The sequence below is a fragment of the Cydia strobilella genome, chromosome Z, assembly GCF_947568885.1.
Source record: "Cydia strobilella chromosome Z, ilCydStro3.1, whole genome shotgun sequence".
Taxonomy (NCBI): Eukaryota; Metazoa; Arthropoda; class Insecta; order Lepidoptera; family Tortricidae; genus Cydia; species Cydia strobilella.
In genome coordinates, this window is record NC_086068.1 from 52,338,385 (window position 1) to 52,355,796 (window position 17,412).

The window sequence follows — 17,412 nt, forward strand, 5'->3', positions numbered from 1 at the left end:
TAATTTGGTCGCGTTATTTGTTGCTTTATATGGTTCATGTTATACTCATGTCCCAGAGCCTAACTAGCGCCACCGGAGAGATTAGGAACTATTGTTTAAAGCTGAAAGCGGTCACCTTTGCAACAATTCTGCCATAAGAGATTGGCATCCTTTCTATACCATCTGTACTTATTGCCTTATTGCCATTTCCGGCATGTATAGTCTGGCAAACACAACTTGTCAGTCAGTAAGAACCAAGAATGTATATTCTGATTCTATCTGTGGTTAAAATTGTTTGAACGACTGTCTCGTCAACTCGTTTGTGATTGGTCTATAATATACTTTTTAACATCGTTAGCTAGTTACCAATCAAATCTACAGAAAAATATAATTATTTATTATTTTTACAAATCGCAAGAAAGTTGTGGCCTGTGTACAAAAATACTTCGTGAAATAAATCGCGTTATAATTTCTATTATATCGATTAGAATAGGACAATGATTAAACTTTTTTCATTGAAACAGCAAAAGAAAGATGAAGAGGGTACAGCGAGAGCTGGTGGTTCACAAAAGAAAGCGTCGGCAGCTCAGCTGCGGATTACAAAAGGTAAGAGACATCATAAAATAAGACGTATGAACTTGAAAGTAATCACTTGTATGCCTAGCGCTGAAAATTAGGATTAAGGCTCGCGCTGACTATAGCTCACTATGCTGTGGCTGAGTATAACCTACGTCAGCATCCTACCTACCTCATCATGTCGCAAACACATTTTTACTAGAAACAACCCTTTGCATTTCAATACACTATTTCTTTACAGATTTGAATGAGCTGAACTTGCCCAAGACCTGCAGTACAGAGTTTCCAGATCAAGATGATTTACTCAATTTTAAACTGATAATATGCCCTGATGAGGGTTTCTATCGAGGAGGCAGATTTGTATTTAGTTTTAAGGTAAGTCTTCTGTCAAAAAGGCCACCACAGATTTTTACACACGGGTATTTATTACACTTATAAATTAATTACTGATTACGTCCTAAACCTTGTTAGAATTACTCTTTATGTAAGAAAATATCGATCAAAAAATAAAAAGAAACTTGGAAGATTTTGCATTCCTTTTATATCCTTCAGACTTAACAGAAAGAGCAATATAAGTTGACAATTAGAAGGAAAGAATGACTAACTAGGGTTAATCATATAATAAATAAACCCCGTTATAAATGTTTTAATTCATTGAAAATTAGGGTTGGCAAAATTATTTACCGTGGGGACTTAACTTCCACGTTGGTGCCCTACTTTGTCAAAGTGAAATATTAACATACAATTTTACCAAGAAGTAGATAAATAAAGGCAAGTCCTACTTGGAAGACTACTGGCACAAAGATTTGTTCAACATCATATTCAGCCCAGATTGATAGCCAAACCAGTAATTAGCAAACAAGCACAAACAATACATTTACTAGTTACACAAATGGGATACTTATAAACCTCATCACCACATTAATAACAAAGACAAAGAGACTTCTATATGCATTGGAGCATGGAATGCAAATGGCTTAGATCCTATAAAAAATGAATTGAAGTAATCCTTAAGAGCAAAAATATTGATATTATGTTAATATCTGAAACACACCTTAATGACAGAGAAACCTTTCTAATTCAGAATTATGATGTCTACTGCACTAACCACCCCGATGGCAGCTCCCATGGTGGGTCAGCCGTGTTGAAAAAGAAACATCAAACATTACATATATGTACCATCCGCTCTGAGAGGATTACCTACAGGCCACAACGATCACAATAGAAGACAAAAATTGATCTATTAATGTTAGTACTGTTTACTGTCCGACGAGACACAGAATATCTCACACACATTGGGGATCATGGCTGATTACATTTCGTTTTCGTATTTGTCAACAGGCGAACCAACATATTGGCTAACTGACCGAAACAAAATTCCTGACCAGATAGACTTTTTTATCATTAAGGGACTTGCAAACACATATCTTGATGTTTAACCTTCTTGATGCTCTGTCAAACACCGAAATATCAAAACTGAAATTGAACTTCATGCACATGCACGTAGGTCTATGTTGCTCTATGGTTGTTGACCGATTAATCCATCTTTGGCGTTGGACCTGCGGTGCCGATATATCCGTCATTGGCGTCCAAAAGGTTAAAGCTGCCTGGATTCAACATTTGATCAGTGATCACTAACCAATGATATGCACATTTAGTAGAACTGTAATTTACATGGATGTAGTAGCTTTTGTCAGGGCCCAGGTTTGGCTACCATACATTAGGACAGGAAGAACACATGTGTTGAATAGTTTACCCTTTGTCTTAGAGTGGAGTTGTTTATCTTTGAAGACTTCTTTCAGGGACCAGTACCTTTTCCACCCATTCACTATTCTTCTCTCTATTTCTTTCTCTATTGTTTCATCAGGTGATATAATCTGATCGAGGTAAATGTATTCGTCCACGTATTCGACTGTCATTTCTCCTATTTTAATGATGTTCTTCTCGCCATTTGTCATCACCTTTGTCTTTTCCAAATTCATTGTTAGTCCTACTTCTTTGCTGTTAGTTTCAATGTCGTTTATCATTTTGTTTAGGTCGTCTGAGTTTTTAGCAAGTAGAACAATGTCATCCGCAAACCTTAGATGTGTTAGTCGACGGCCATCTATGTTAAGACCGAGCTGATCCCAGTTCAGGTTTCTGAATACCAACTCCAAGACAGCAGAGAATAGTTTTGGGGATAATGGATCCCCTTGTCTTACTCCTTTTTCTATTCTGAAAGTCTCCCCATATCTTTCCAATTGTATGCGTGGTATATTTTGCTGATTACTCTGATGTACGAGCAATTCTTGTATATTTATATATTTCGGGAATCTCGGAAACGGCTCTAACGATTTCAATAAAATTTGTTATATGGAGGATTTCCGGGAAGAAAAATCGATCTAGCAAGGTTTTATCTCTGGGAAAACGCGCATTTTTTAGTTTTTATATGCGCTCGGTCTCCCAGATATTGCATACCTATGAGAAAATCTTGCAGAAAAAAGAAGAATCTGAAGAATTTGGCACACATGTGGAGAACAAGTTTAGTGGCTGTTTCTAAAACTGCTCCTACAAAGAAGTGTGAGGAGTACTCCTTGTGAAAAATTACCAAACAATTTGAAACAAAAGGCCCCAACAAGCTGTTCCTCGACTGAAGTCTGTCGGCTACATGGGTTAAAAATCCCAAAGAAAAAGTCATGGCATATCGCTTTGTGTGGTAGGGCACAGCACAGCTTATGTCATTCTAGATCAAGAGCAGAGCCCAACTGGGGAAGTACCTTACAGAAAACCGCAGCCAAATAACACTAGACCCTACTATGTAAACAATACTTACACAGTGTGGAAAAAATTATAGGGAGGGAAAGTGCCTTAGGGTGGATTTCAAAATCCGGCTAAAAGTGATGTATCGGTATTTATAAAAAAAATTAGTAGGTTGTGCGTGTTGCAACATTTTATTTGTTTTTAAGAACTATTATCTTAATGTTCCTTCAATTAACATCTCCAATAATTTAAGTATTTTTTTTATAAAATGTTTTATGTGTCTAAAATCATCACCGTCTGCCGGAAAAATCTAAACCCTTTAGTTTGCAGTGAAAACTATCGCATACCTATCGTACGGTTGCGATTTTTCTTTTAGTTCTATCGTTTCCATGCTCTTGTTTAACGCATAAAAAAATATGCAGTAATTCGTTCACCGAGAAAGTACTTTACCGCGAAAAGTCCCTGCCCTATTTTTCACTTTAGTATAAAATGCAAAAAATGATTTCATTTCAAATTCACATGATTGAATCGTGAGAAATATTATGAACAAATTTGTAAAACGCAGTTTGTCACAACAAAGCATCATCAACGTTATGCTTTAGTTTAAAGAAGTTACGAATAATATATTAGAAATAATTACTGAAATGAATGGAAAACTACGTGAAGTTTATTGTGTGGCATAGACATTAACTACTGTTATTCGTATTCTAGAAATAAAAACAATAAACTCTCAAATCGTCAACACCATACCATCATCACCGGAAAAAAATGACGAGCGGTGATGATTTCATGTGTATGGTGATGACGGTTCTCAGAAACTTTTCTAGTTATTTTGCTATAATTCATTATGAAATTAAGCTGTATGTTGGGAAAACATTTTCTATGTCTTCTAACACTATGTATATGTGTATGTATGTCTCCCTCAGGGATGTAGCTAGAGGATATGGCGCCCGGGGCAGTCACCAAATTTGAGCCCCCTGACGACTGACAAAAGTTTCCCTGCTGCTGCCTTTTGCCCATTTTGGCGCCCCCTCTGCCCCTCCCCCACCCCTAGTTACGCCACTGGTCTCCCTTATAAATGTAGAATAAATGTAGAAAAATATAACTATTTATTTCACACTAGAGGATGGTTACGTTTTAAATAACACTATAACTAAGTAGGGAAAATTTAGGCCACTTAGAACATACAATATGTTTTTGTTTTCATAATCTAATACGTGTAAATCGTCAATTTACAGTCTGCAATTGCATGTTAGAGGTGTTAATATCATTCGTTCTAGGTTTTAAAGCATATAAAACATTTTATTTAAACAAGTAACATCTATTAAGTTGGAAGCGACCATAGGCTACGGTATTGGCTTACTATCGTGATGGCCTTATTTTTTGATAATATTATATTAATTGATGTATATAATTACAGCAATTAATAATTCTACCATTGGGTAGTCACCGGACCCAATAACTAATATTTTGTAACTTATAACATGCATTAAAAGTAGGAAATTATAAAACACTGATTATTACATAAATGTTTAGCTATTAAACAAAATATATATGGTTTTAAATCATAGCTATATTTAAAGTTAATTTATAAAACAACAAAAATACAAACTAATGTAATGTATCAAATTATCAAAAAAATATTGGGTCTCTTTGTTTGACATAATTATTGAAAGTCATAATGTAATGATTGTCATATTATCATTAGTCATAATTCAGAAACCGTTAACTTTTCAGGATTTTTGTAAGGTTATCCTATAGATAGGTTAGGTTAGGTTTGTTTTATGGCGATCCTGAAAAGTTACGTGTCTCTGAGAAAAACCAAATTATGACTAACAAAAATGTGGACAAACAATACATTACGACTTAAAACTTTATGGGAAACAATAGACACCCAAAAAATATACATATTATAAAAATTAAGCTCATTAATAAGCCAGCAATTGTCTAATATGGTGTAAATACCAAGATACGCAGCAGATAAAAGAAGATGCGGGTTTAAACTGATAATAAAAACAAAATATTGATAATATGATTTAAAACACTGATTTAAACTTTCACGATGTTTACTCATTATTATTCACAACGACGGGACTTAATCAAAAACATAGAAATTTCAATCGAAACGAAGGTTTTAAGATCTCATCCACATGGAAACCAGTCATTAGTAAGTGTAAGCGAAAACAAACATCGAAAGTTGAAAAATCGAATATTGGGAGTGTTGTGTGTCGACCAGGTGACATCCCTATATCCGGTTCCATACTTTTTATTATTTGTTTTTATAGCGGCAACAGAAATACATTATATGTGAAAATTTCAACTGTCTGTCTATCACGGTTCATGACTTGAGATACAGCCTGGTGACAGACAGACGGACAGAGCAGTCTTAGTAATAGGCTCCCGTTTTTACCCTTTGGGTACGGAACCCTAAAAATTGTATTGTAATTTTTTTTACCTAGTGATGAAATCCACCGCTTAAAACCTTAAATTAGCTCATTTTTACTTAAAGGAAACATTCTTTTGTTCTTAAAAAGAAACAAAACTGCTTACATTACTAATGGTATTCATTAGTAGTTTCAGATTTATAAGTGGTAAACTGTTCAGCCGCTTTCATATAATTGACAGTGGAAGGTTTCCAAAATTCATTACATATACGTATGTATACAAAGTAATAGATTATCAGTTGAAATGTTGTAAACCTGTCTGTTGGGTTGCACGATGAATCTCTCTCTACCACTCAGTATCAACTCTTATAATGAATCTACAATATCACATGTAAAAAATTTCGGCACTGTTTGTCTTTACTGTAGTCCATCTATTGTATCTTTGTGTAATGACTGTTTGTTGCCATAATAAAAAAAAAAAGTATTGTGAAGTAGGTATACTCCTCTATTCTTTTGTGCCCAGTTGGCACCAGAAAGTCTGAGACATATGTTCTTACGTTTCCATCTGTATTAATAATTTATGTATGTCATTCCTTACAGGTAGGACCAAACTATCCTCACGAACCTCCCAAGGTGAAATGTGAGACGGCTGTATACCACCCTAACATAGACCTTGAAGGAAATGTCTGCCTCAACATACTAAGGGAAGACTGGAAACCAGTGCTGACAGTCAACTCCATAGTGTATGGGCTACAATACTTATTCCTGGTAAGTAAAGCTTGTTTTAATAGTCTTTATAGTCAAATCAATTTGTCAGTAGATTAAGGCGATTAAATTCAAAATCGGTGTGGGACCAGTGGTCGAAGATTTGTGCTGCATAATTTATTTATTTATCTTAAAATTTTATTCAGGCAACAAGGCCCATATTACGAGGGTGGGTTGATAAAAACCTGAAACAACAATTAAGTTTCAAAATATCGATATACCTAGTCGGCTCATAAGTTCTGTCACTGGCCTTTAAAATTTAAATTTGGAACTCCTAAAACAAAAACCGTTCTGCATTTGAATTTCGAATCTTTATTAAATATTTGAGTAGTATAATTTTGCAATTTTCTGTTTTCTTCAACATGGAGTGGACGCTTAAAGATAGCCGTACCGCAATAATTGCACTATATCGTTGTGGTCACTCGCCGACTAAATTTTTTAAGCTACTTGAAAATTTAAAATTCTCTAGGATTTGTGTATCGTACCATAGAAAGATACAGTGAGGTCTCTAGTTTAAATGACAAGAAAAGAAGCGGTCGTCCGCGTACAGCTAGGACTCCAGCGGTTGTACAAGCAATTAGGGCACGCATTGCCAGAAATCCCGCTAGGAAACAAAAAGTTATGGCCCTCCAGATGGGTTTGAGCAAAAACACGGTGAAAAGAGTGCTTAATCAAGACCTGAGACTTAGTGCTTATAAACGAAAAACTGGCCATCTTCTCAATGGTCGGCTTAAAGCTTTAAGGCTTAAAAGATCTAAAGCTTTATTGAAGAAGTACGCTAAAAATAAGCACCGTTGTATACTGTTTTCGGACGAGAAAATTTTTGACATAGAAGAAAACTGTAATAAACAAAATGATAAAGTGTACGCTCGCAATAGTAAAGAAGCGTCTAATAGCATTCCCCGTATTCAAAGAGGTCATCACCCTTCATCTGTGATGGTTTGGCTGGGAGTTTCTTATGCGGGCGTCTCTAGTATGCATTTTTGTGAGAAAGGAGTAAAAACTAGTGCCAAAGTGTACCAAGACACGGTGTTGACTAATATTGTGAAACCACTATCCCATACGATGTTTCTAAACCAGCATTGGGTTTTCCAGCAGGACTCTGCTCCAGCCCATAAGGCAAAGTCTACACAAGCCTGGCTCGCCTCCAATAAAATCGACTTTATACGGCATGAAGATTGGCCCTCCTCTAGCCCAGATCTTAATCCTTTAGTCTATAAAATATGGCAGTATTTAGAGGAAAAGGTGTGCTCAAAACCTCATGCAAATCTAGACTCGCTGAAAAAATCTCTTGCTACGGCAGTGGCCAATATCGACATGAAAGTGGTGCGTGAATCCATTGACGACTGGCCACGAAGACTTCAAGCCTGTGTAGATAATTATGGCGGTCATTTTGAATAAATGTTATACATTTAGATTCTCTAGTTTATAAGCTTTCAAACGCTGTACAAATTATACGGAATAAACTTAAACTTTTGATTTTATTTGATACTATGTATATGACAGAACTTATGAGCCGACTAGGTAAATTCCTTCTGTATCATAATTTGCAATCTTCCTCAATTAAGTACTAGGGGCGATCCAAAAGTAATGATAACTGATATGTAAAATAACTCAAATGGCCTACTAAATAACTAAATTTATTTCTCAACACAATCTCCGAGGAAGCCACACACTTATCTTTTCTCCAGACCGCGAATTCCATTACAAAAAAATATTTTTCTCGACTCCAAATATGCCTCCACAGCAGCCATGATGACCTCACTGTTGCCGAAATTTATTTGCCTCTGAGGTGTTCCTTTTTTTGCCAGAATACAGTTTTTGATTAGTTGGTAATACAGTTTTTTGCTCAGTGTATTCGGCCCACATACAGGCATGCAAATATTGAGTTAAATAAAACATAATTTAGGACATTTTTAAATCAATATAATCAAAATTCATTAAATAAGAATAAATAAGCCTTCAGCCGTGGAAACATATAAAATATAAAAGTCACTGGGGGCAAGGTCTGGTGAATAGGGAGGATGTTCCAGCAATTCGAAGCCCGCATTCTGGATTCAAGCCATTGTAACCCTCGCCTTATGAGGAGCACTATTTTGGCGACAGAACGGCGTGGCTCCGTTGCTGCTCTTGTGTCGGATTTGGCAGGTTGCCCCGGTACTTCCGAAACTTATCATCACTGAATCCCTCGACGCACAACTCCCACCCTCACACCCCTCAACACCCAACCCCTCCACTTCCAACCCTTGACCACTCAACTCTTAACCGCGACCCCTCTGATTGTCAGTTAACAGTGTGGCCGAGGGTACATTGAGGAATTGCACATGTGTTGCCTAGCTCAAACAGGCGTACAGGCGCCAAGTGGGGTTTAAAGTAGATTATTAAATCATTATTAAATTCGATTTTATTTCCTTGTTTGTCTACAAATCTACATCATTAGCATTTTGCCTTGGGCATACTAAAAACAAATCCTTCTTTAGGGCCGTTGTTGCAGTCGGCGTGCAGTCTCATACAAATTGCAGTCGGGTTGCAGTCCCGCGGGGCCCTTCGTGTTTACAATTAAATCTAGCATCGCAATTATTTCTAACAAGTAACAATACATGCTACAAGGGCGCACTGGGGGCATCGCAGCTAGCCTGGATTAATCTTAATTAGCAAGGACTAGCATAATATATTAAGACGTGAATTCCTAAAATGTTTTATAATAAATTACAATATTTTTTCCCTATAACTACTTACTGTTCTTCTAACCAATTGGTATTCCCCAGGAACCGAATCCAGAGGACCCACTAAACAAGGAGGCGGCAGACGAGCTACAGAGCAACAGGCGGTTGTTCGAGCAGCACGTGCAGCGCGCCATGCGCGGCGGCTACGTCGGCTCCTCCTACTTCGAGCGCTGCCTCAAGTGACCCACGAACCAGCTGTGAATACCCTCAACAAAGCATTTTTTATTACTTTAGATAAATTACATCACGCTATATTATCACATAGGTCAGTGTTTTAGCTAAACCGGTCTTATGAATGCAAATAAACTTGTCATGTATAATTTGAAATACTCGTGGCGCTGTAGCTGCTTGCTTTTGACGCTTTTTAATTTGACTTCAGTGTTTATATACAGATGATAAATTTAAATTATTAGTGAAACAATAGTTTGCTAGCACAAAAATTTGATTCTCGCTCTTGTTAACCATTTCGCACCACAGACTAGATAGTACCTAACCAGCATGACCGCGTTTGTGTCCTTTGGCAAGCAATCTTCTCTTTAAAAATAAAACACTATAACTGACAAGTATGAACCGAAGTGCAAGAGGGACAAATGTCTTATGCCATAAACTCGATCATGCTACCCACGCCACGTATCATGCCTATAAGATTTGTGTAGGTACTCATTTTAATGGAACAGATGGCTCTACACAGAAAACATGCAACATTTTGTGGTGACTGAATTGTGGATTGTAAATTGTTAGCAGACAAAATCTTATTGGCATCCGTATATAACCTCTATAAGAGTTCAGTTGTCTGTGGTTTTAAAAAGACGGGCAATGTTGGTCGCGAATCGAGGCGTACGCAATTAATTGTTTTAGCCAATATGTATGGACAAGTTCTGGCCGTAACGGGCAACGCGATTTTTTTTGACTTAGAGATGAATTGAGTGCAGCTGCCTTAGTGTACATAAGTAACTAAATATTAAATCTAGTTTCTTTTATAATTCTTTTGGAACGAAGCACCTTGGTGCACTCGCCTCTGCAGTGTTTTATAATAAACTCTAAATAAGAAAACTCATTTTGTTTCTAAATTATTATAGATATATTAGTATAAAATGTCAGGGTTCAACTGCTACTTCGCTAATATGCGCAGCTTTTGAGAAAAATAGCAGCAGTTTGCTTGATTGGGTCATTGGATTCTGTAAAATACCCTGTAAATTACTTTAAAATTCATTATTATCAACTTTTTCGGTTAGACGTGTACAGTGTACAGGTAGATTCATCAAATCCGGCGGGAGAAAAATATAAACAATTACTGATGTAACAGTATGTATACGATGTCAAAATTATAACCCGTAAATTATAACGCGTAAGGATACGCGTGAGTAGCGTGGCGAATTACGAGTACAAGGTTTAGTACGAGGGCGGAGGCATTTTTTTTGCGTTTATACACTCATGTTCCCTATTCGCCACGCCACTTGCACCAGTGTGCAAATAAATATCAAGTTATTCACTTAATGTACCAGTTATCATAATCACTATGTATTTTTAGCAATCAATCTTTACATTTTGCTCGTTCATCGATTTATCAAAGCTGGTATAAAAATTTAAAGTAGTGAATTAAATTATCTGTGTGTCTGTCAATTCAGTACACATTAAAACTGAAGGTTTGTCTATTTTTAGACGTCCAAGAGATGGAGACCTACATTTTTCTACCATAGCATAGATAAATAAGTAAGCATAGAGTGCTCACTCCATACATGACTTTTCTTACTTAATAATATTAAGCTGTATGAGAGGTATGGTAAAACGTATTGCTAATAAGTTTAGAACTTGCTTAAAACTTTATAATTATTAAGCTTAAATAAAATTATAAATAAGTTTTCGCAAAGCTTGGTTAAAACTTCTTATAAATAGGTTTTTATCTGTGTGGAGTGAGCACTATGCTTACTTATTTATCTATCTATGACCATAGGTAGGATTTTGATAAAAGAACGTGTCTATTGTTTGAGGTCAGAAAATGTGTTAAGACTCTTCTTATACTCGTACACCGACGTATCGTTATACCGCTTACAGATGTAGTACATAATTGTTTTCCATCGTATTTTCTCGGAAACGTTCGTATTTGTCATGCTACCTACTTCAGTCAACCTCAATACTTTTTGTACCGAGACTGACTGAAATAGCAAGACACGTTCGTACGTTTCCGTGAAAATACGATGGAAAATAATAATGCACTGTCAGATGTAGTGCATAATTATTCTGTACAAGCCGGCCATTAACGTTTCTTCACACCAATAATGCTATTCACTTGTCTAGACCAAAAGTTTTATTCACTATTTCTCGACTATAACTCAAATCTATAGAGACAACTAGTTACAATCATACATTATATAAAGGTGTTAAAGCAAATCTTGTCAGTAGAAAAAGGCGCAAAATTAAAATTTTCTATGGGACGATAGCCCTTCGCGCCTACATTTTTTTAAATTTGCCGCCTTTTTCTTCTGACTAGATTTGTTTGACCAACTATATATATGTACGATTGTAACTAGTTGTCTCTATAGATTTGAGTTATATTTGTTTCTAGACAACTTTACTTTAGGCATTACATTGTTCTTCATATAAAGTTGAATAGAAAGTGCTAAAGGGTACACTGACGAGACAATTGCTGCTCATATTAAGTAAATATCTTGTGAACTGCAAATCCAACTAAGAAAAACTTTTTTTTTTAAGATTTGAATTTAACGTTATGAATATTTTGTATAATTTTATATGTAATCATAATTCACGAGAAATCACTTTTCCAATAGGATTTATCCCTAGCTTTATGTGTTTTCTTTTTTTTTTTAGTAACGATAATCCTTTTAATTAACTGTTAGCTATATAACTAAATGTGAACAGCAAAAATAGAAGTACATAGTAAATGTTTCGGTCTGTAAAGTATATTAAGATTACTTTTGAGAATAAACTGTGAAACAAATAGTTGTATTTATTAGCAATGCATTTTCGTGTTGTTTACATTTAGTTAATTAAACCCCTTTGGATGTAACTAATGTAGGTAAATTTATGTGAGTCGAATATACTGAGTTTTTGCGCTCATTTGGGGTTAGAAGGACGGCAAACGCAAAAACAAACACATGTGTAGAGTCTGTGCGGAAAGTGAAGTCGTGGAATGTATTGGGTACCATGTATTTATTACCAAGAGGGTGATTCGAATAAAGCACTATGATTGTCTATGATCGAAATAAAGCAGGCATTCCCATGTGGGCACATTACACACACAGGTAATTACCTAATTACCAATTCCTTCAAGTAGCCCGCACCTGTCACTTGAGGAGAAATGGGAATACCTACCGATTTATTTCCATCTGTTACCACGGGCAGATGGGAAGGAGACTATTCGCAATTGTCCCCGGCGGCGGGCACAGATGGGAAAGAATCGATCCCATTTGTCCCAGGTGGGCATATATATTATGAGAAGGAATTGTTCCCGTCTGTGCCCGCTTCGCGTAAAATGCAGGACAGATAGAAAAGCACCGATAAAGTAAGTACTAGAAAATAATTGAAAAAAAACGTAGACCGCGTTTATTTTTTGACATAATTTCTATTTAATAAATCGGAAAGAACTAAAGAGTACTTAGAGAGGTAACTTGACCGTTACATGGGTTACACCTCTTTGGCAAAGTATTCTTTACATGTTTGTTTCATATAATACTCCATAGTAGCTAATCGTTTTGACAGTTTGAAAAAAGAAGCTGATATGTCTTGTCAGTCAACCATCCTTTTTAATCTAACTATTAGTGTAGTATTATTGTAGTTTCGCCGGCGAGAACATGGGGGAAGGGGAAGCAAGAAAAAAAATTACAAAAATAGTGTAAGGGTGACAGACGGCGCGAGCGACGCGAAGTGAGCCTCTATCCATAGGCCTTGAAGCGAGCTGCGGGCGAGTGACAGTCTCCTTCCGCCTGGCGGTCTGCGCGGCGTGAGTCAGCCCGAGCCTCGCACTCGCACCGCTCACCACCGTCAGTGTCACTTCCGCCGTCGGCCGCACCACGCACTCGTGCTCGCGCTCGCTCACTACACGCTCTCTCCACACTGCGGCGTGTTCAAAGCATAGGTGTTTCGGTTACGCCACTCGGTTGCGAAAGTCTGCGCGATGATATACAAGTGAGAGCCGACATCAGACGCCAGGGTAACGCTCATCGCGCACGGTGAGCCAGTTTATTCGACGAGAGACATTCGAAACGCTCCAGCTGTGAGGGACGGGGGGCGCAACGGCGTCGGTTGCACACGCGGGAGCAACGTTTCCTAACACATTTACTTTACTGTGAGAGAGCTACGAAAACCAATTTTTAATGTGTCAAGTCAGTATAGCATATTGCTGCTACGTCAGATCGCAGAACGCCTCGAGCAGGAACTACAAGGTTATGCAAATGAGTTCTGAACGCTTCTATACTAGGGGTAATCAAAAGACCATTCATAATTTCAATAAACTTTAACGTACCGGTTACCGTACGGTAGTCTAAGTGTTTATCTATCGTTTCTCTATTATCGTTCGGTGTCGCGATCGCTAATTGCTAATTACGTACTGTGGGAGTCGAGTGATAAGAAGTCGGCGCGTTATCTGCGGGCGAGGGCGACGGAGCGCGGAGCACTCGCGGCACAGCAGGGCAGCAGCAGCGATGGCGGCCGCGCAGGAGGAGACGCTGCTCGCGCGCTGCGAGATCCCCATCATCGACCTGGCGCACATAGGTGAGCCTTCTTACTTTCGCTTGCTCATTGTCACCGCCGCCGACCGAGCGCATTCACTTTGTTAAAAAACACGGTCAGCGTCGAACCAGACCGCTACCTAAATATCACTACAAATATAACGGTCGATCCCAATTCTTTACTTACCTACCTACACAAACAACAAAGCGATGGCGAAACGTTCGTTACCTGCGCGCGCATCCTTATTATTATATTTAAATAAAAAGCTGGCGGACCATCTCGCGCAGAATTGCGTGCTTAGCGAAGCGACAGCTGTGCTCCGAGACTCCCTACCTGCTACGATTTGATTAACGTCCAACACAAAGTGCCCTCGCGTTCCTCCCGCTCGAGTTCAAAGACCGCACACCAGTTATTTAGAAGTCAGTCTTATAGTTCAACTCGGTTCGTGCACCTAGTTCATAAATCATCCCAAACACCGCCGACCCATATAGACGCTGCATCTTTCGGTAAATTTAACGTAAATAATGAGGTCACTGGAAATAGTAAACAAAGACTGAAATTACTGAAAGGATGAGTAAGAGATAGGGGCATGTCCACGGCGCCACAACTACAGGCAACCGACCGCTATGAGTCAACAACAAACATCATTGTAAGAATTTAAACAAAGCGGGTTTTGTGAAATAATGCATTAACATTTTACCGTTACTTATTTACAATACAATTTTTTTAATTAATAAAAATTTTGTCGACTTTTATTTATTTTAAAAACGTTACCTTACAATATCGAAATTCGAAAGCTATGAAATTACTATTTAAGTTAAGATTGTTTTTTCTTCTTTTTTTGTTTATAGTATCACATAATAAATAACCGAGTAAAGTTGGATTAAAAGTCCGAGTTAGAGGTTACTTTGGGAATTAATTGTATCGAGCGAAGTGTCATAATTCGTGTATCGGAAGCTATGTTATTAAAGATAATATAGTCAAGAACTACATATATTTTTTCCACGTCTACTAATATCAACGCCTCTTAGAAAAACATGATCATGTAAGGAGATTTTTCGCCTTCTGGCTCAGGGAACCGCCTTAATCTAATTATATAAAAAGAATCAACTCGATCTTATTACATCATATTAAAATATGGTGGCGTATAATATAAATTGTTCTTTTTAGTAATACTTAGAATTGAAAATGTACCTACGAATATTTTCAAGGTTGTAATTCAATAGGTACCCATAAATTAAAGACGCAATAAAATATGAAATGTAGCTTGAGTAGTTGATCGGGTGGTTGTTGACTTGTTGCTACACCAGTCGGAAGCCGTAGCTTCTAAGTTAGGGAGCAGACACAAAAAAAGGAAGCTTTGCAACTGGGGGCAACGGCCGGCGGTCACGCGCTCCCTTCCACATGCGACTGCGTTTCCCTATTCGCACTCGTCCCCATTCTACATGGTATTCTAGGTACAAGTATCTTTACTCTCATTCTCATTCACGAACGATTTATGACTCGTTTTTACTGCATGTTTGTTCCGACACATTATAAAGATTGTTAATTAAGGGATACAGGACAAGCCCAGATAGTATAATAAACAAAGGTTTGGCGTGAAGAATGAATTACTCACATACAAACGAATAAATGCATTCTGATTCTGAAAGTTTGCTAGCCTGGCCTAGAAAGAGATAGCTATAATAAAAGAGTGAGAAAACCAAATTCTCTTATCAAAGCTTCAGAGCAAATCTCACAACGCATAATTTATATTTATCAGTAACTATTAAGTTGCAGTGCATTGCACACCACAGTTGACAAATCTTTCTAAACCGACGGTATTCCAATAAACAATTATTCGTGGCAATTCATTCGACGAACAAATTATTCGCGAAATTAATTATTTAAATAAATGATTCGTGGGATCATTTATTTAATGCAGTATGCAGATTCTGATGCACTGAAGCGATTAGTGCTAATCGGCCTGATATAAGGATCAGACACTGACATTACGAATTACATTAATAAAAAAAATTCCAATTTTCATATTATAACATATTGTCTTATCACAACCAACTACAGTAACAACACAAAAGTTGACGTTGTGTCACTGACCAAAAAACATAATAATATAACGCGGTATTGCAGCATCGAATAGTACTATGCCTTATGGGAAACGGCCGAAGAGACATATTGGATCTCCAAAACTGCCGGGAGACAGCGGCGCCTGCCATCTACTTCAGCGGAATGACGTCATCAAAATGACTCGCGCCTCGTTGCGAATATTGCATATTGCACCCAAACTATGCATTGCACATACACGTGTGGGGTATTAAACGAAAGCCAATAAAATATTATACATTTCACTAATACACTATGTACCAAAATATACAATAGTTTAAGAGAAATTTAAAAGTAAATCAAAATTATGAAGAAAAAAAATCGAATATTTGGGTTTTACAACCAAACCAAAAGTCGGACGTTAAAGCAATGTACTACAACATTAAAGCTGATGTCTCAAGCCATACACTGATATCAAAAAAATCAGACCAAAAATGCTAAAATTATGCATCAAAATGTAGGTATTTGCTAGAACAAATGCATCAAAGTTAAAAAAATCGAAATTGTTCATGTTAAGGATAATCCGCATAAGCTTCTAGTATATTATTAGCAATATAAAAAGGATCATAAAACTGCTGGGAGACAATCTCTATAGTGCCTGAGTGACAAATAATGGCGTCATACAATCATGTGACCGCTGCCGAAATTTGCAAAATCTAAATTATAACTATACCATGAGTGAGTTAACTCAACTAAAAACGTTATAACAATGTTGCGTACAATATAAAAGAAACCAGTTATTCAACTATACGTCAGAGCTTAAATTTTTAATTTCCGATAAAAACTGTGGAAGTAGTACCAAAAAAACTAAAGCGCGCCAACAATTCTACCTTAATGCGCTCATATTATGCAAAGAATAGTCCTAATTATCGGGTATTAAATGAAAGAACGTTACACGAAATGCATGAAAACGACATTTTGGAGTGGAAAAAATTAAAAAAAAAATTGGCAGAAGCAAGTACTAAATAGGTGTTGAAGTATCCCTGACTTCTGAGCTAGGTAATAAACCTATGTTACAGTAGTCAGTGTCCTTTCCCAGACAATAGAAATAGGCAGAATTTGCTGTCTACGTGTGATGTACTGTTTACATGGAACTACTGAACTGATTTTGATGAATGAGGCGTCAATTCATTCGCCTTAGTAGCCCAGGTGCACAAAACTTAAATTTTAACCGACTTTCAAAGGAGGAGATTAGGTACGAAAAGAAACCGTTGTTTTGCTTATTTATCAAACAAATTCAATTTATAAATTATGATACCACTCCAAAATATCGTATTCATGTGTTTTATGTAATGTTCTTTCATTTAATACCCGATAATTAGGACTATTCCCTGCATAATATGAGCGCATTAAGGTAGAATTGTTGGCGCGCTTTAGTTTTTTTTATACAACTTCTACAGTTTTTGTCGGAAATTAAAAATTTTAGCTGTGACGTGTAGTTGAATAATTGG

At 37.0% G+C, this 17,412-nt stretch overlaps 2 protein-coding genes across 2 annotated transcripts in view; both read left to right on the top strand.

The window, feature by feature from the left end:
- The first annotated feature begins 305 nt into the window (after positions 1 to 305).
- On the top strand, positions 306 to 12,151 carry LOC134753835 (NEDD8-conjugating enzyme Ubc12). Its single transcript, XM_063689776.1, has 4 exons — positions 306 to 585; positions 797 to 930; positions 6,279 to 6,446; positions 9,212 to 12,151. The coding sequence occupies exons 1-4, from the start codon at positions 477 to 479 to the stop codon at positions 9,350 to 9,352; spliced, it is 552 nt and encodes a 183-aa protein (XP_063545846.1). The 5' UTR covers positions 306 to 476; the 3' UTR covers positions 9,353 to 12,151.
- Positions 12,152 to 13,105: 954 nt separating this feature from the next.
- LOC134753966 (uncharacterized) overlaps positions 13,106 to 17,412 on the top strand; it is a 45,812-nt gene continuing 41,505 nt past the window's right edge. The window contains exon 1 of the mRNA XM_063690001.1: positions 13,106 to 13,900. Coding sequence (XP_063546071.1) covers positions 13,831 to 13,900 — 70 coding nt within the window. The 5' untranslated portion in view covers positions 13,106 to 13,830. The remainder of the gene's footprint in view (positions 13,901 to 17,412) is intronic.

What these genes read in the sequence shown, in the direction of transcription:
- LOC134753835 (XM_063689776.1), top strand. Translation starts at nt 477, where the DNA reads ATGATTAAACTTTTTTCATTGAAACAGCAAAAGAAAGATGAAGAGGGT. An exon ending in TCAGCTGCGGATTACAAAAG is followed by an intron (nt 586 to 796) that starts GTAAGAGACATC and finishes ATTTCTTTACAG; the next exon opens with ATTTGAATGAGCTGAACTTG. An exon ending in GATTTGTATTTAGTTTTAAG is followed by an intron (nt 931 to 6,278) that starts GTAAGTCTTCTG and finishes CATTCCTTACAG; the next exon opens with GTAGGACCAAACTATCCTCA.